Here is a 19,151-nt window from a genome sequence, read left to right as displayed (position 1 = left end):
GGCAGCTGACTATTTTACCCTGGAAGCATCTACTGTGGAGGAGAGAGATGGCTTTCTGAAATCCAGGCTGGGCTGGGAGGGTGGCCTCCACATTCCTGAGGTGGCTGTCAATGTCCTGGGGCACGCTAGGGCCGGGCTCTGAGGAGCTGTGCGTGGCCATGGTGTGGGCAGTGTTTGTGAAAGTACCTGCCACATTGCAGCAGGTCATGGGTTATGACATCATGAGGCCAGCAGCTGTGTAACTGAGACAGCTGGTTTCTGCTCAGAGCTAAGAACAAGAGGCTGAGTGTGTTTGCTGCTTAGGAGTTGGGTAGAATGAGGCCATATCCACTCTGGCTTACGTGTCATATCAAGGGTAGTAAATGGGTTTCATCTTCTGTGCCAAACAGCCAACGGTGAGTGGCTACCTCAGGCTGCTTCCAAAGCTTAGTGCAAAGAGTGCTGTGGTTGATGATTGGTGTCCGCCGCGGGTGTGGAATGGTCAGTGTTAGCTCAGGAGCCAGGCTTGGCCGGCCCTGTTTGGAAACTCTAATGTTTGCTTAGACCTGGGTGTTGTTAGATGAAAGAAGGAATGCATTTGGATCTTACGATGAATTGAAAACACTAACATCTTTTACTTGTTCCAAAAACAATTGTCCTGGAGATTTTGAAGTGTGGATGCTGCCTGGGTGGTCCGGTTGTTTTGCTTCCTCATCGTGTGACTCAGGGGGGCCAAGACAGACGGTACCCCCTGCAGTGTGTCCCTGGTAAGCTGGAGGACACGACCAGAAACCCCCGAATGTGCCGAGTCATGCTGAGGTGGTGGAACCCAGCTGTGTCTGGCTGGACTGAGCCAAGCTGACCTTCTTTTGTGCCTCCACATGAGCCCAACTCAGCCCTAAGGTGTCTGAGCCTCTGTGCGTTTGGTGCTATGACTGGCTGCATTTCTCTGATGTCTAGTGGTCTGTCTTTCTGGATTAATGGCACGAAGGGCCTTGATGAGTGAGTGACGTGGCCAACAACATGGGCTGACTGGTATCATGCCCAGAGAGGTCAGTGGATCAAATGTCTGGTTTGGCATAACTTGGAGATGCCCAGCCAGAAGGACAGCATTCCCAGGCCTGAGGTCAGCTGCCTCCTCACCCCAGCCCCGGCAGAGTGCCCAGTCAGCCACAGCAGTAACTGCAGAGTGTGGTGTGGCAGCCAGCTGCACTCTGGCCTGGGAGGCTGCTGCCACCCTCCTCTCGAACCTCCCTTAGGTCGTTTGGGCTCTTGGAAGGGGGACCAGGATGCCCACTGTGGTTTCAGGTTAGCCTCAGCTTAGTCTGGGCTCTGTTTCTTTGGGGCTGGCATCTAAATGGAAGACTCAAGAGAGGTCAATGGGAAGAGTGGGATTTTGTGGGATGGTTGGTGGGCCTTGAGAATATATGAGGATACGGACATCATCAAAATTACCGGAACCTATTATACTGGTTCATTTGTTTATTTGGCCATTCCCCGATTTAAGTAATACAGTGTCCCAGGCTCTGGAGACTTTTATGCATTGGACATGGTCCCTGTCCTGGTTAGTGAAAGAGGAGCCAGGAAAATATTGGCGCGGATCAGAGGACATGTACAGTACAGGGAGAGTCTGTGCCTGCTCCCCTGGTTGCGTAAGGGACACTCATCAGCTGTGCTTAGGGCAGTGGTCAGCAAACTCATTAGTCAACAGAGCCAAATATCAACAGTACAACGATTGAAATTTCTTTTGAGAGCCAACTTTTTAAATTTAAACTTCTAACGCCACTTCTTCAAAATAGACTCTCCAGGCTGTGGTATTTTGTGGAAAAACCACACTCAAGGGGCCAAAGAGCCGCATGTGGCTCGTGAGCCGTTGTTTGCCCACCCCGGGCTTAGGGGATCGGGACTAGCTTTCAAATGGAGGAGGTCTTAGGAAGTTTTCAGGTGGCTGAGGTTGATGAGGAAAAAAGAAGGAATTCCAAGCTGAGGACACGCATGGGCAAAGATGTGGTGTGGAATAGCATGGTGCCAGGGGCACCTGCCACTGGTACGGCATGGCTGGGGCATAAAACAGGGCCATGGCAGGGGAGAGGTAAGGCTTTATATAAGCCTAGAATCCCAGACTAAGGTGCTTGAGCTTAATCTTGAGTATGAGACATGGAGTCAGGCAGGTCCCAGTTCTATTTCCACTTCGGTCACTTAGCAGTTTTGTGTGCCTAAGCCACTCAGTTAAGCTTCAATTTCCTTGCCTATAAAATGCTTCATGCAACATGCCTATTGACATTTCAAAGTTATTAAAATACTAATACAAAATGTGGTACTGATGGTTTGTTAACAGAAGTAGCCGGATCCAATCTGGAGCTTAAAAAGATTTCTAGATGCTGGGAGGAGGTGAACTAGGCAGCAAGGCTGGAGGGAGACCAGTTCCAAAGTCTAGAGAAGAAGTGGGGAGCGGGCATCCAGGCATTGGTGGGGGCTCTGTGTGGCACACTGAGGGTTGAAGAGGCGGCCCGGCTCATGAGTTGGTGCGTGCCATGTTGCAGGTGGACACACACATCCACGCGGCCGCCTGCATGAATCAGAAGCACTTGCTGCGCTTCATCAAGCACACGTACCAGACGGAGCCTGACAGGATCGTGGCTGAGAAGCAGGGCCAGAAGATTACCCTGCGGCAGGTGTTCGACAGCCTGCACATGGACCCTTACGACCTCACTGTGGACTCGCTGGACGTCCACGCGGTGAGTGAGCTTTCGCCCTGGGGCCTCAGGCAGTCCCGGCTGGGGAGTCAGCCACCTGAAAAGAAGCCATGATTGTGCTTGGAGAGAGGCTGGCTGTGCAAGCAGCGCTTTCTCTTCTAGCTACGGCGACTGTGAGAGATAATTTGGCCTCAGAATAGCTGGCTGGGAGTAGCCCTGGGCCAGGGGACAAGAGTATGTGACAAGGAGCGAGTCAAGCAGGTCCCAGTTCTATTTCCACTTCGGTCACTTAGCAGTTGTGTGCCCCTAAGCCACTCACTTAAGCTTTAACTTCCTTGCCTATAAAATGCTAAATGCAACATGCCTATTGACATTTCGAAGTTATTAAAATACTAAGTGATGGTGCAGCTACATAGTAATGGAGTTTCCTCAGCAATTCCACTCCTAAGTATATACCCAAAAGAACTGAAAGCAGAGATTAAAATAGATACTTACATATCAATGCAACATTAATCACTATGCCCGAAAGGTAGAAGCAACCCAAGGATTCATCAATAAATGAATGAAAAAAACAAAATGTGCTATATCCATACAATGGAATATTTTTCAGCCTTAAAAAAGAATAAAGTGCCGAAACCGGTTTGGCTCAGTGATAGAGCATCGGTCTGCGGACTGAAGGGTCCCAGGTTCGATTCCAGTCAAGGGCATGTACCTGGGTTGCGGGCACATCCCCAGTGGGCGGTGTGCAAGAGGCAGCTGGTAGATGTTTCTCTCTCATTGATGTTTCTAGCTCTCTATCTCTCTCCCTTCCTCTCTGTAAAAAATCAATAAAATATATATTAAAAAAAAAAGAAAAAAGAATAAAGTGCTGACATCTGTCATAATGTGGACAATACTTGAAAACATTATGCAAAGTCAAAGAAATCACATACCAAAGGACAAGTAGTGTGTGATTTCACTTGTGTGAGGGTCCTAGGATATGTAAATTCATCGAGACAGAAAGGAGAATAGAGATTGCTAGGGACTGGGGGAAGAGAGAATGGTGAGTTACTGTTTAACTAGAGGCCTGGTGCATGACATTCATGCACTGGAGGGAGGGGGTCCCTCAGCCCAGCCTGCGCCCTCTCACAGTCTGGGACCTTCAGGGGATGTCCAACTGCCGGCTTAGGCCTGCTCCCTGCAGCAGTCAGACATCCCCCAAGGGGTCCTTAGCGCTGCTGCAAAGGTGGGAGAGACTCCCGCTACCACCACTGAGCTCACCACCCCTGAGTCTGGCTTCTGGCTGAGAGGCACTTCCCCTGTGGGAGCACATTGACCACCAAGGGGCAGTTCCTGTGTTGAGCGTCTGCCTCCTGGTGGTCAGTGAGTGTCATAGCAACTGGTCATTCTGCCACATGGTCAATTTGCATATTAGCCTTTTATTATATAGGATAGGTACAGAATTTCAGTTTTACAAGATAAAAAGAGTTCTGGAGATGGATGGTGGTGATGGTTGTACAACAATATGAATATACTTAATACCATTGAACTGTACACTTAAAAACGGCTATGATGGTAAATGTTGTGTTATGAATATTTTACCACAATAAAGAAAAAAATCTGTTGAATAAACAGACAAAACACTGAATGCAATAAGGTGGAGAAAGTGCCTTATGAAATTTAAGTAGTAATAGGACATACCTGATTTTTATTATTTTTTAAAATATATTTGTATTGATTTCAGAGAGGAAGGGAGAGGGAGAGATAGAAACATCAATGATGAGAGAGAATGATTGATCGGCTGCCTCCTGTATGCCCTACACAAGGAATTGAACTGCAACCCCAGCATGTGACCTCCTGGTTCATAGGTCAACACTCAACCACTGAGCTACCCTGGCTGGGCAGGGCACACTTTTAGATCATCCAGTAGTTTTTAATCATCTGCTCACTCAGCCAGTCATGCTTTTAGCCACAGCAGCTTGGAGCACAATGTCCCTGGTCCTCCTTCACCAGGATCCCCCACCAAAGGACCCCAAGGCTGACAGAGTGAGGATGCATGGTCCTGGCCCCAAGACATTTTGATTTTATGAAAGAACTGACAGAGAAGGCCTTTCAGTGTGGCCCTCTGTCAGACCACCTTGTAAAGGCCTGGGGAGGGGGATGGGTGTGGTGGCTGCAGGACAATGCGGTGAATCTGGCTGTGGCCCCTCCCTCTCTCCAGGGCCGGCAGACATTCCACCGCTTTGACAAGTTCAACTCTAAATACAATCCTGTGGGGGCCTGTGAGCTGCGTGACTTGTATTTGAAAACGGAAAACTATTTGGGAGGAGAGTACTTTGCTCGGATGGTCAAGGTGAGTGGGCCCTCAGCCTCGCCAAGCCCTCCTCAGACACCTGCCAGCATCTGCCCTCAGCAGGGGGCTGCGTGTGGCCTCGTTGTCATCTTCTTCCCGAATCCCTGCCCAGCCACCATCCAGCTCCGGAGAGCTCGGGTGCTCAGGGGCCCAGTGCTCTGGCCCTGGCTGTCGGCTCCGAGTGTGGACAGGCTGGTGCTGAATGTGTCCGCTGCGTGGACTGTGGGGCAAGAGGAGGGGGAGGGCGTCCATTCTGAGAGCACTCACAGCGTCCAGTCTTGCTGCCCTGTCTATTTGCAGCCTGAGCTTGGCTGGGAGCAGCTGAGCTCCATGGGGAGCCGTGTCTGCTGCCTGGCCTGGTTATGCTGTGATGGTGCAGACCCAAGGCCTTTCTCTCCGGGAAGGAGCCTCTGCTGAGGCGAGTGAGTACTTGCTTGGCAGCCAGGTGATGTAGAGGAGGCCGCCCCAGCCTGGGAGCAGGTGGCTGAGGGAACTGCAGGATCCGGCAGCCGGGGTGCTCGTGGCCTGACCCGAGCTCTTCTTGGTGCCCAGGAGGTGGCCCGGGAGCTGGAAGAGAGCAAGTACCAGTACTCAGAGCCGAGGCTGTCCATCTACGGCCGCTGTCCCGATGAGTGGCTCAACCTGGCCCACTGGTTCATCCAGCACAAGGTCTACTCTCCTAACATGCGCTGGATCATCCAGGTGCCCCGGATCTAGTAAGTGAGGAGGCCCCCGGTCTGCCTGTGCCCCCTGGGACCCCCAGCTGTCTCACCTGGCCACTGAGTCTGCAGTACTGAGACCTGTTCGAGTGCCCGCTTAGGCCTCTTCTCCTCAGGGATTTTCCCATAGGAAGGGGCGGTCAGCAGGGATGTCTGTGTGACACACGCTTACTCCTTAAAGAACATGTGTGTGCCAACGCCTGGTGGGAACTGCTGCCTGTCTTCTCACTGCAGGATGCGGAGGTCCTTTTGGGGGAGCACCAGGGTGTGGGGCACCCGGTGGTGGCCTGCATTGCTGGCCCTCCCCTGGCTCTGACTCAAAGTCCACCGCTGTCCTCTCCGGCTGTCTGGCTAATGTGGGGGTTCGTGGACCCTGGGCCGTCTGGGGCCTGTGGTTTAGGGGAACCAAGCTGAGTGGCAGAGAGTTTGGATCACTGGGGAATAGGAAGACTCCTCTCCTTGGTCACCCTGAATCCCTCCACCCTTCTCTCAGTGTGGCCTCTGGCTTGAGAAAGCTCTTAGAGGGGCTTGGGTCGGTGCTGACTTTGCCAACGCGAGTGGTGCAGATGTTGCTGGGTGCTGGAGAGGAGGGAAAAGGTGGTGTTGAAGCCACATCTCTGCCTCCACTCAGGGGGTTCTGTCTGAATGGGAAGTGACTGAGATCGACCTCAGACAGGCCCAGGAGGCTGTTGGGTGCACCTTGATCATCGCCTTCGCTTTCCCCAGTGACATATTTAGGTCGAAGAAGCTGCTGCCAAGCTTCGGGAAGATGCTGGAGAACATCTTCCTGCCCCTTTTTGAGGCCACAATCAACCCCCAAGATCACCGAGAGCTTCACCTCTTCCTCAAATATGTAAGTGGGGGTGGCGCCCAGGTGACGGGCACAAAGGTGGAGAGAGGAGAGGATTCCCTCTGGGCTGATCAGGCTTCCCTTCTCAGGCCTGTCACTCCTGTGCCCAGGCCTGGGGTTGCCAGCCCCCCTGGACTCCTCAGGGGCACCCTGGGGCTTGGGTGGGTGCTGGGGTGGGCAGCATGGGGAAAGACTGAGGAGTCAGTGCCCGGCCAGGTGGGGCTGCAAAGACTGGGTCCTGCCCCAGCAGCACCAAGCAGCACCCAGCAGCAGCCTCTGGTTTCTTTAGAGACGCAGACATTTCGTCTCTCCTGCTTTCGGCTAGAAAGACGGTGCTCACACCTTAGGCACACAAGCCAGCCCCACACGATGTATTTATCTTCCATGTCTGTTCAGTTCCATGCAAGAGGGAGGGAAGGGGCATAGGAGACCTAACCAGAAAGGGCCTAGTGGGGCAGGTGCTGGTCGCTTGCTCTGTGTGCCTGGCATAGAGGTAGCTAATGGCAGTGAGGAGCAAGGTCAGGATCTGGTGGAGGTTCTGGGGAAGATTTCTGACAAGGAGGGAGGCAGGGGAGATTCCAGAGGGCTGGGGTCATGGGGTAGAGGTGGTTGAGTTTGTGAATGTGTGTGTGTGTGTCTGTGTGGGGGGATAGGGGCCAGGACCTACCAGGAAAGGGTTTGAATAAGCTGAGGGACATTACTGAATCTGTTTTAGACAAACACCATCCTGGCTGCTGTGTGGTGAGTGGCCTGGAACAGAAGGTGGCTGGAGGTGGGGGAAAGGGTCCAGATGAGTCAGGGGCCGGTCCCAGCAGTCAGGCAGATGGGGGCTAGAACTAACCATACAGCTGCTGCCTGCTCCGGGGTCTGCACGTGACGTGACCCTGCGTCAGCCTCATGGCTGCCCTACTTTACACCATGGTTGGAATTAACAATGAGAGTGTTATGTACTAGATGTGTGATGGACTCTGTGTTAACCATAAGCAGCATTATGTGCTTGCTGTGCGCCAGGCCCTGCGCTAGGTGCTCTCCAGGGACTGTCTCATTTAATCCTCACACCAGCCCTATGGAGCTACTAGCTCCAGCTTACACACGAGGAGATAAAAACGGAAAAGTGGCAGAACTGGGATTCATATCCAGGTGTTGTTATCCTCATCCCAGGCGGCCTCCTAAGTGAGAAAAGTGTGGCGTATGTGGGAGGCAGGCAAGGCTCCGGGCAGCGTGCTGGGCATGGGTGTAGGTTGAGGGACCTGAGTGGAGACTGAAGGTGGGCTCCAGGGAGAGGTCCAGGGGGCCTCCTGGTGCCTGGGGTTTTGGGCAGGGGGCGGTGGGTGGACAGTGTGCCTGTCAGGGGCCATTGCTAACAATGGGGAAGAGCAGACTTGAGCAGGAGGAGGAGTTAAGGTATGCATATATTTTGTGCTTGAGGCCTGTGGGAGGTCCATTTCCAGGCCCTGCATCCTTTGGTACAGAGTTCAGCAGAGGGGCTGACGTTGCCCCCCCCCCCCCCCATGCCCAGCCTTGAGAGTCCCTGTGAAGCTGGAGCTCGTGGGGACAGAGCAGAACTTGAGTCCTCCCTGGTCCCCCATGACCGTCCAGGTCACACTGAGAGCTATAGTGGAGGCCTTGTCCCTTTGACACATAGGGCTCTGTGACGGGGAAGATTTCGCCCACCCCCTCGTGGTCCCTTGCTCCTTTGGGAGAGGCTGGCAGACCCAGCTGGGAGCATGTGGAGCGAAGTGGGCAGTCTTTCAGGGGCCCTTCCTAGAGCTCCACTCCGGTTAAGCTTTAAGGAGAGACACGTGTTAGCAAAACTGCCCCACATGCTGGCTAAGAGGCTGCGTCCTCACAGGTACATTTGTGGTCAGGGCCTGACCTCTGGGAGCAGGTGCCTAGAGGGGGGCCCCAGGGCACAGTCTGGACCCCAGCGGAGGTGTAACTGGGGTGGAAGGTGGGAGTCTCCGGAGCTTCTCTGACCCGGCTCGGAGGGCAGCTCCCGGGGAGGAGGTGGTGCGGAGAGCCACCTCCTCCCAGAGCCATGGCTCAGCCCTCCAAAGCGGCCCGTTTGTGAAGCATCCCAGCTGGTTTTCAGTGATTCCACCTGGGACATGCCCTTGGGCACGCTCCACCGACAGCCCGGGAGTCCAGATGTTGAGCCCATTTAGGCTCAGAGCCGGTGGTCTCTGGCTAATCGCCTTGGCTCTGGTTTGCTCTCAGCCCAGCCCTCCCTCGCAGGGCCACTGAGTATTAAATCAGTTGATGTGTGGTAAGTGCGTCAAGCAGGGCCTGATGTATAGTAGGTGCATGGGACATGCTTCTCCCCTTCCTCCGAGCTGCTGTCCCTGCTGCTGATGGCAGGACTGCCGGCTACTCTGCAGTGCTGGCCTCCTCCTTGGCACAGCAGAGGGGTGAGCAGTGGGTAAGGCTGCCTCACTGTTCACCTGGCCCGTGTGTCCCCTCGCCATCGCCGCCACCACACAGGGCTTAGCACTCTCCAGTTTGGCCCTCTGGGTGCCGCTGGAAGCCCAGGAGGAAAGAGGATGGCATGGTGCCCACTCCCCATCCCTGGGGGCACTGTGCCTCAGGCTGGCTCTGGGGTCCCCAGCTGAGGCATGGACCCGAGAGGCCCGGCTTCCAAGGCCTTGGCTTGATGTAGGGCCCCCCGTCCCACCCAGGTGACAGGGTTCGACAGTGTGGATGATGAGTCCAAGCACAGCGACCACATGTTCTCGGACAAGAGCCCCAACCCGGACATCTGGACCAGTGAGCAGAACCCGCCCTACAGCTACTACCTGTACTACATGTATGCCAACATCATGGTGCTCAACAACCTCCGCAGGTGGGTGAGCTGCCTGCACCCACGGCCATGAGCCCTCACAACCCCGAGGACGTGCCCCAGCCTCTCACACAGGGCCAGGTACACAGGCTGTCACACCCTCTACAACAGACACAATCAATTATACATGCCATGAGGCCAGACCCCAAGCCTGCATACACACACACACACACACACACACACACTCACACTAACACCTACATGTGTAACTGCCTGTACCTGATATGATACAGACATGCGATGTGCTAATACACATGTAAGTGTTCACATGTGCAATCATTCATGCAACAAATTATTGCACCTGCTACATGACAAGCACTGGAAACATTATAGGGAACAAAGCAGACTAAGCCCATGCTCTCATGGAGCCTATACCCAATGGTTTTACAGGCCAGGCTCCCACCAGGACACACAAGCAGATGAGGCACTCATGGCAGGAGTCAGGTGCCCAGCACACAGGGCACTAGCCGTCCATGCCCCTCTCTGCACCTCTCCCGCCCCTGCTGGGCATGGGGCCTCGCTGGTTTGTGGGTTGGAGGTTTTGAATGAGATTGATGGAAAGAAGATGGTATGGTGTTGGGTGGGGGCAGTCTGGGCTGAGCTTTTGGACACTGGGCTCTAGTTCTAGTTCTGCCACTGACCTGCTCAGTGGCTTATCTAATGTCTCACTCCACCTTCCAGGTTCTCTGGGTTTGTCCGTTTGTGTAACAGACAAGTTGGACTCCATGATTTCTCATGGCTTTTCCTGCTCTGAAGGTCTATGAATCTGGGCTACAGGCCCGGTGAGGAAGGGAGGGGCGGATTGGGTGGAGGACAGGCCAGTCTCCTTCTACCATGAGGCTCCCTCTGTTCCCCAGGGATAGCATCTCTTGGCTCCGAGGCATTGGGCCTGGCCGCTGCATTTTTGGAGGGTGCCCTGTGTCAGCTGGGTTACTGTCTCCCCTGGAGTAGGCCCTGAGCTAGGGTGCAGGCCTAGCCTGTGGGGTCCTGCGCAGTGTGGACCAGGGGTCCTTGCTGACCAAGAGCCTGCCTCACTTGTTCTGCAGGGAACGAGGTCTGAGCACGTTCCTGTTCCGGCCTCACTGCGGCGAGGCTGGGTCCATCACCCACCTGGTGTCTGCTTTCCTGACTGCCGACAACATTTCCCACGGGCTGCTCCTCAAGAAGGTAACGAGCCATTCACTGACACCGGCCTTCAGCCACAGTCCTGCTCTGGGCTCCCCTGGGGAGGAGTGGGGTCTCCTGGCTCCTGTTTGCCCCTGGGAGCCTCTGGGCCTTTTCCTGGGCAGGGCTGTCTGTAGTCATTTTGGTTTCATATTTAATTATGAAGGTAGTATTATAAATATAGCACAATTTGGATTTCCAACAAATGGAGAAATGGGAAGAAACCCCCCCCACCCTTATTGCTATTGCTTTAATAGAAACAGCCATTTATAGCTTTTTAGTTTTCCCTATTCCATTTTTTCTTCTTCTTCCAGAGCATATTTCTAAATGCTTATTATAATAACCAGGAGCCCGATGCACAAAGATTTGTGCTAGAATGGGCTTTTCTTTCCCTGGCTGCTGGCACCATCTTTCCACTCTGGCCCAGCCCCTTTCCACTCAGGCACCGGAGTTGCCTCTTTCTGCTCCAGCCCTGCCTTCCCATACTGCCCAGAGGCCCTGAGAGAATGGGGGTGGGGATGGGGGGGGAGGGGAAGCAGAACTCTTCCTGCCCCAGTGCCTGTGTATGCAAATCAACCGCAATATTTGTTGGGTTAATTTGCATATCACTCCTGATTGGCTGGTGGTCTATTTACATGTTTGTCTATTATTAGATAAGATGAACAGAAGTTTTTGTTCCTTCATTGTCCCTTAACTTTATTTAACAAGCATTTTTCTGTGCTGCAACGTGTGTATGCTCCTCATTGTAAAGGCTGTTGGATGGATGGCCTGCCATTTGGATGGTCCATCTTTGATTCAACCATCTCTAGTTGCTGGGCAGAGAACCAGTTTTTGCTGGTGTAAATAATGCTCCCATGAACTCTGTGCATGTGGTCTGCTCCATCGCTTGGATCGCTCCCAAAGGGACGATGTTTGCCCCAACTGCTCCCCTGCTGTGGTCCTGGGAGGTCTCACCACCTGTCACATTTCTGTGTGGGGTGGGTACTGTATCAAAGAAACCACTCTAGACCAATTAGGTCTGCCCCTTCCCATCTGCTGGAGTGTTTATAGCCTCAACCTGAGTGTTTGCAGTCAAAGCAACAAAACCACCAAGTGGGGCATCCACTTGAGGTCAGCGCCTGGGGAGGGGAGCTGAGCATGCAGGTTGGAGTCAGCTGGGGCATGCAGCTGCCCTGAGCTATGCCTCCACAGAAGGAGCACTTCCAACAGTGGGCAGGAGGGCAGACCCAGGGGGAGTGAGCATGTGATGTAGGAATGAGGTGAATGTTGAGGTCGGGTTAAAGGAGGAGAGATGGGATGTCCTGGCTTTGGGGAACTCGGGCGTGGCTGGGGACTTGCACAGACACTGCTCAGACCCCTGCCTTCCACTGATGAGGCTTTCCCCCTCCCTTCCTCCCTGTCCACCCTTACCCTCCCCTCCCTCCCCTCTCTGGCCCTTGTCACCTGAGTTCGGTGGTTCTTTTGCAGAGTCCGGTGTTGCAGTATCTCTACTACCTGGCTCAGATCCCCATTGCCATGTCTCCCCTGAGCAACAACAGTCTGTTCCTCGAATATTCCAAAAACCCTCTGAGGGAATTCCTGCACAAGGGGCTGCACGTTTCCCTCTCCACTGACGACCCCATGCAGTTCCACTACACAAAGGTGAGGACCTGAGGGGAGGCGAGGGCTGCAGGGGTCCCAGCAGGCACTGGTCCCGGCCTGGCCTCCCAGGGCAGCACCTGAGCGCATGGCTCAGTGCTGCTGTCAAGGTGAGGGCAGTGGCCCCGTGAAGACAGCAGGTCGGCTCCTGGTGAGAGAAGGAAGTGTTCTTCCAGGAGCCCTCTTTTGGGGTCTTTGAAATCTTGAAGGTACAATTTTATTTCCTTGCCTTTCTCTGGTTTACTAGCTCCGTGATGCTGGTAAAGTTACTTGATGTTCTGTAACTTATTCTTCTTCGTGTGTAAAATAGGGAAACAATTGCCTCACATCTACCTATCAACTGCAGTGTGAGGAGGCTTCGTTAAGATGGTGAAGAGCCTAATAGAGCATCTGCGTGTAGCTTGCATTCAAAATGTTGGCTACCGTTTTTCTTAATAATGTTATTATTATTATTATTATTTTAAAATATATTTTATTGATTTTTTTACAGAGAGGAAAGGAAAGGGATAGAGAGCTAGAAACATTGATGAGAGAGAAACATCAACCAGCTGCCTCCTGTACACCCCCTACCAGGGATATGCCCGCAACCAAGGCATAATACATGCCCTTGACCGGAATCGAACCTGGGACCTTTCAGTCTGCAGGCCGACGCTCTATCCATTGAGCCAAACGGTTTCGGCAATAATGTTATTCTTGTTACACTTTGGATCTCTGGGGAAAGGGAAGAAGAAGAAGGGAAAGGCGACGTCATGCCTGGGGACCAGTCATGAGCGAGCCAAGCACATTGTGATGGTTATTGATAAGACAGCCACCAATTAGTGAAAACAGAAGTCCCAGAGTCTTCCGGGACAGGCTCTCCAAGCTTTGGTCTAAGATCCCTTTATACTCTCCAGAATGGAGGCCCTCAGAGAGCATGAGTTATATCTAGTAATAAACCTATTAAAGGTTAACATAAATAGCTATTTTTATGGAAAAGACAAAACAAAACAAAACTGTATTTCCTAAAATAAAAAAAATACTGAGAATGGCCCTGTTTTACATTTTTGCAAATCTCTTTTAATAGAAGACAGCTGGATTCTCATATCCATTGTGATAAATTATTTCTACCAAAGTATAGGAAGAAAACCTTCCCCTTTCCAACTACATATTTTTGGAAAAGGGAGGACCTTTTAAAAGGCCTTGGGGACCCGCAGGGATCCTGGGACCACATCTTAAGAACCGCTGCTCCGAGGTAGAGAGGCAGTGGGTAATGGAAGGGCTTGGGTTAGTCAGACATTTCACAGAATACCAAGTGATAGCACAGCCCAAACCCAAATCCTTTGGGGATTACACTGTCTCACTGCTGGTACTGATCATTTCTCCTCCTTATTTAAGGCTCCATCTCTGCTCTTTGTAGGGTACTCTGATTACCTTTGACGTTTGGACAATCTTAAGGAAATGGTCCGTTGAATAAATAACAAAGCTGTGAGCAGGTACTGAAGGAGTGCCTGACCTGGGCGACTGTCCCAGGAGAGCAGGCAGATGTCCCCATGACCAGCACAGGGCTTCAGACATGTGCTGTTAACAAACACCTGCATGGGTGTTCTCCGATCTCTCTCTCCTTGGTACCCTAAGATTTCACACACAAGAAGATCTTAGGGGGAGGACGCTGTTTGATTATCCAGGTGCCAGACATGAAAGAAAAATTAGATCTGCAGATTAGTCTGATGTTTCTAGCTTTGGAAATCTGTGCAGCATTGAAATGGATATTCTGACATCTATAATAATACATTCACTTTGGGGGGACTCTAGGAAGCACTTATGGAAGAATATGCGATTGCTGCTCAAGTGTGGAAGCTGAGCACGTGTGACCTGTGTGAGATCGCCAGGAACAGCGTGCTGCAAAGCGGCCTCTCACATCAGGTACGTGTGGCGGCGCTGTCCCTCCTGGCCTTTAGACACCTGCACAGTGAATGCCTGCTGACCCGGTACTTCCTAGGCTCTGGGTTCAGCGATGAAGGGGACGGGCAGGGTCTCTGTCACATGTTCTGGGGGAGAACCCCGGGGAGGAGACTTTCGAATTTTCCTGGTTGCTCTGTTACCTTTTCCTCTACTCAAACGTCACCTCCTCAGAGGCCTTCCTTGGCCACCCATTCTGCAATAGACACACTTAGCTTTCTCTGTCCATTTTCTCTTTCCTTCATGTTATTATTACTGATGTTGTAATATGTAGTTATGTGTTTTTCTGTCTTTCCCTCTGGAATGTAAGTTCCATTATAGCAGATGCTGTTTGTTCAGCATTATATCCCTAGGCTTAGGATAGCCCCTGGCACATACATGCCCTTGTATTTTTTTACTAAAGGCACACCTAGGTTGAATAAAAACTCTAGGGATGGGACCTGGACATCAGTAGCTTTTTACAGCCTCCTAGGTGATTCTGACGTGCAGGGTTGAGAACTATTGCTCTAGATTAGGGGTGTCGAACTCAATCAGAGAAGGGGCCAAAATCTAAAATCCAGCCTAAATCGCGGGCCGAATGGTTTACCGAACAGTCATAAACTGACAATGTTAACCAGAAATGTGAATTTAAAATGAGTGGAACAATCTTTTCCTTAACAGTGCTGTTTACCAACTCACATGCTATCAAGGATTTGGCCCGCGGGCCTTGTGTTTGACGCATGTGCTCTAGATGGTGTCACAGGTCCCAGGTACCTCCTCTGTGTGATGTCACTGGTACAGGAATAGGGCTGCATCAGTGCTTCTTCTTTTTAAAAAAAAAAAATGTTTTTTTTTTGTTTGTTTGTTTGTTTTTTACAGAGAGGAAGGGAGAGGGATAGAGAGTTTGAAGCATTGATGAGAGAAACATCGATCAGCTGTCTCCTGCACACCCCCTACTGGAGCTGTGCCCACAACCAAGGTACATGCCCTTGACTGGAATCGAACCTGGGACCTTTCAGTCCACAGGCAGACGCTCTATCCACTGAGCCAAACCGGTCCCGGCGGTGCTGCTCTTTTGATGCTGATGCAGAGGAGTTAAAGGGTGCAGATTTAGCGTGTGCATTTGGTTCCTTGGACTGGCTTTCCCCAAACTCCCGACTGTCTGCCTTTGTCAGCTCTCAGGAGGGACTTCTTAAGAGTCTTTACCTTGCCATTTTCCTCACCAGCAGGAATTGTTCCTTTCTGATCAAGTAAGGCATAGGCAGAGATGAAGGGAGTGAATGTGGTTGTCAGGGTGACATCCCTGAGGACCTGGGGGCCAGGAGGAAATTACTGAGCCCCATGGGGAAAGATGCCCTGATGGGGGACCTGCTTCAGGGGCACGTCTGATTTGGTGTGGCTGACTGCCAGAGCCGCCGTGGGGACAGAGAACGTGAATCTAAGGTGTACTGATTGATTTGTATTTCTCTTGGGCCACAGGAAAAGCAGAAGTTCCTGGGACAAAATTATTATAAAGAAGGACCTGAAGGAAATGATATTCGAAAGACAAACGTTGCTCAGATCCGGATGGCATTCCGATACGAGACCTTATGCAACGAGCTCAGCTTCCTGTCTGATGCCATGAAGTCAGAACAGATCACAGCCCTGACCAAGTAGGTCTAACACTGGACATGCATTGTAACGTCCTGGTTTAATCTCACGTCTGCTATGATTGCCAGTGGTCAGGATACCACACTGGGACTTTCCTCCCGGGAGAGAATGCCTCTGAAGAACCTTCAAACCTAGTGATTTTGGTTGCACTGTTCACTTTAAGACCTGACATGTCCACTTCTGTTAGTATTTCAGAGTAATACATGGCGACTGCTCCTTGGGGATCTGGGAGATAGACAGTTGTCTGTACTCATTCCTAATTTTCCAAATCTCTCTCTTCAAACCACTAGTGCTTGCATTGTTAGGGCCAGGCTCTTCCACGATTCAAGTGGCTACTGACATGGGGTCCATGTGGTTTTCTGCCACAGTCCACTATAGGCCCTCCAGTCTTTGTGGTAGGTGGCTGCCTTAAACAAAATCAACTTCAAAGCTCCCTTTCATAAAGGAGCTACTTAGAGAGAATTAAAATAGACAACTTCTGCCCTGGCCGGTGTGCTCAGTGGTTAGAGTGCTGGCCCCTGAACTGAAGGGTTGTGGGATCGATTCCGCTCAAGGGCATGTACTTGCTCCAAGTTCAGTGTGCAGGAGGCAATCAATGGATGTGTCTCTCTCACATCGATGTTTCTATCCCCTCCCCCTCGCCCCCCCGCTCTTTTTCTACTCTAAAATCAATGGGGAAAAATATCCTATTAACCTCCCCTCTCCCCCCCCAAAAAAAGACTTCTTTGCATTTTTGATGAATTTCTTAAACTATTTTATTTAGATCACCTCTCTCTTTTCTACTTAGGAAGCCAAATGTGCACATTGCAACAGTCACTTCTGATCTGTGTCTTGGTTTCCTCATTTGAAACATGAGGGTTTGGACTAGATGAGAGATTTTCACATAGAGGTCTTGAATCTCCCTCCCAATTTCAGGGTGGGAGAGGGGAGGGGAATGAGATTCTGGGCGTTGCTTTTGCTTCTTCTTTGGGACTTGTACATATTTCATTTGAAGTAAGGATTTTGAAAAGCACCAGACTAGATCATCTCTGTTCCCTTCTGGCTCTAATAGTCTACGAATGATTGTAGCCCAATTATCATTTTGCTTATGAAGAATTAGGGCCAGAGAAGTGAGATTTATTTAAGGTCACACAGCTAATAAGTAATAGGACTAGAACTAGGTTTCCCTACTCCTAATCCAGTCCTTTCTCCACTATTCCACAAGACCTCACAGAAGTTCTTTTATCACTGAAACCCGATGCATTTATTTTTCCTCCCTTACCTAACACACGGACTTTCCCCCAATATATAAGTGGTCCCAGCGGTCAGGTAGAAAAGTATTTTTTAAGTCCAGTATGAATTTAAGCTTTACCAATGTACTCTTCATCTGTGTTACTTGTGCCTGGTACATAGTAGGTGCTCAATAAATGTATGTTGAATAAATGACTTTCTCTTTTGGCAACCTTTTAAGAATATATGCTCCTAGTACAAGCTGCTCAAGGACCTTCTTGTTTATTTCTGTGTGTGAGCAAATACAGACTATGGGAAATCCAGAATCATGTGATTGGAAGAACCCTATTTTAGCCTGTGAAAGTGCTTATCTGACTTTAGATTTTCTTGTCCTGTGACTTTATTTTATAATGCATGTCCCCTCCACTGGTCTACAGAACAATAAATGTAGTGTTTTCTTTTTAACTTATATGTTACATATAACTTATATGACAAACATATATTCTATCTTATCACTAATCAAGAAATTGAGTGAAAACACGGCATTTATCTTAGGCATTTGTTATTTTTGAAAAGCCCCCATTTATATACATTTGCCCTATCATTGCAAGCATTGTACAGTTTTTTTTTTCATTGTCATTTTATCTGTATCAAGTATTTGTTTGTAATTATTAAATAAAGTCTGTTAGGACTATGGCTCCATAATTTAAAACTATTTCAACTTAATAGCGTTTAAAGCAAATGTTTAAGTCTTTTACTGTAAGAAAAGACTGGCTATCAGGGAAAACTATCAATAACTACTAATTCATTTTGAACCTAAGACTGAGACATAAATGACACTCACTAGGAAAAAAAATTTTCAAACTAGAGCTCACTAGCCCAGAAAGTAAACCTTTGCTATCTTCCTCTCTAACTTCTTCCAGGCACTTCGTTTCCCTTTCCACAGATATTACTTTCATCTGTTCAGCCGGCACTTACTGTAAAAATTTTACCTGTCCTGTGAACTTTTCAGACACCTTCCTTTTTCCTATAGTACTTTGTACTTTTATTACATTATTGTACAATATATAACTGGCCTTTTCTTGGGGGAGGTGTGAATCCGACTTTCACTTTGACAGCTGGAATCAAAGGTAATTGTATATTATCCCATGTTTTTAAAATAACGGTGTTTGAGTATGTTATCTCTTACTCTAAAAGGCTCAACTTCACATTATGTGTTGAACTGCACTGCTGAAATTATCATTATTGTTGCCTTTTGTCTTATAAAAACAAATCACAACTCCTCCTAGGTTGGCATTTACCAAGGCCTGTCCTGGGCCTTTATTCCTCATCCTGGATTAAAGCAGAATTGCAAACCACCCCTCTGAGTGCTGTGTAGGTGAAACAATATTCATCTTTTTCTGGATTTTTAGGCACAGCTGAAGAGCTATGTTGATAATATAACTAAGTATTCTATACCTGAACAATGACCATTATAAAGAACAAGTGTAATACTATGCTGCAGTAAAAAAGGAGTTCTTACCATTTCCAACAGCATGGATGGAGCTGGAGAGCATTATGCTAAGTGAAATATGCCAGTCAGAGAAAGATGATCATCACATGATCTCACTCATTTTTTGAATATAATGAACATAAACTGATGAACAAAAATAGATGCAGAGACAGAGAAACGTCGATCAGACCATTAAATCTCAGAGGGAAGGTAGGGGAGGGTGGGAGTGAGGGGGAGACATCAACCAAAGGACTATATGCATGCATATAAACCTAACCACCAATGGACAGACAACAGAGGGGTTAGGGCATGAGTGGGAGGGATGGGGGAGGGAGGGTAATGTGGGAATAACACATATGTAACACCTTAATAAATACAATTAAAAAAAATAAGTGAAACTAACTACAATAAAAAGGAACACTAATCAGGCAGATATAGTTCCTTAGGAATTTTTATTCCCTAAACCTCTAAATAAATATCTTAATAGAAAGACAGAGGGTGCCAGAGAGTAAGACTATACACAGTTGCAAGATTAAACTATATCTGAAGGCTTTTATGTCTTTTGAGACCAAAATGTGTTCTCCATGACGACATATATTAGTAAATTTAATTATAAACTACCACTTCTTATAAATGACTTTTCTCAGCACTAAAATTCTACTATGCTGC

At 49.7% G+C, this 19,151-nt stretch overlaps 1 protein-coding gene across 11 annotated transcripts in view; it reads left to right on the top strand.

Annotated features, from left to right (window-relative positions):
* The window catches only part of AMPD3 (adenosine monophosphate deaminase 3), a 47,725-nt gene extending 30,023 nt beyond the window's left edge, over positions 1-17,702 (top strand). For 7 of the 11 annotated variants that reach the window (XM_036426131.2, XM_036426132.2, XM_036426130.2 and 4 more), the window contains exons 7-15: positions 2,523-2,717; positions 4,876-5,007; positions 5,560-5,723; positions 6,453-6,579; positions 9,252-9,415; positions 10,459-10,579; positions 12,044-12,217; positions 14,006-14,116; positions 15,611-17,702. In XM_036426131.2, coding sequence (XP_036282024.1) covers positions 2,523-2,717; positions 4,876-5,007; positions 5,560-5,723; positions 6,453-6,579; positions 9,252-9,415; positions 10,459-10,579; positions 12,044-12,217; positions 14,006-14,116; positions 15,611-15,787 — 1,365 coding nt within the window. In that variant the 3' untranslated portion in view covers positions 15,788-17,702. Of the gene's footprint in view, positions 1-2,522; positions 2,718-4,875; positions 5,008-5,559; positions 5,724-6,452; positions 6,580-9,251; positions 9,416-10,458; positions 10,580-12,043; positions 12,218-14,005; positions 14,118-15,610 lie in introns of those variants that run through there. The other 4 variants (XM_036426128.2, XM_036426137.2, XM_036426136.2 and 1 more) reach the window with 4 other exon arrangements.
* Positions 17,703-19,151: the final 1,449 nt, after the last annotated feature.

Source organism: Pipistrellus kuhlii, unplaced genomic scaffold (assembly GCF_014108245.1).
Source record: "Pipistrellus kuhlii isolate mPipKuh1 unplaced genomic scaffold, mPipKuh1.p scaffold_m20_p_9, whole genome shotgun sequence".
In the NCBI taxonomy this organism is placed as follows: domain Eukaryota; kingdom Metazoa; phylum Chordata; class Mammalia; order Chiroptera; family Vespertilionidae; genus Pipistrellus; species Pipistrellus kuhlii.
The sequence above is the reverse complement of the archived record's forward strand: the minus strand, read 5'-3'. Positions and strand labels throughout refer to the sequence as shown.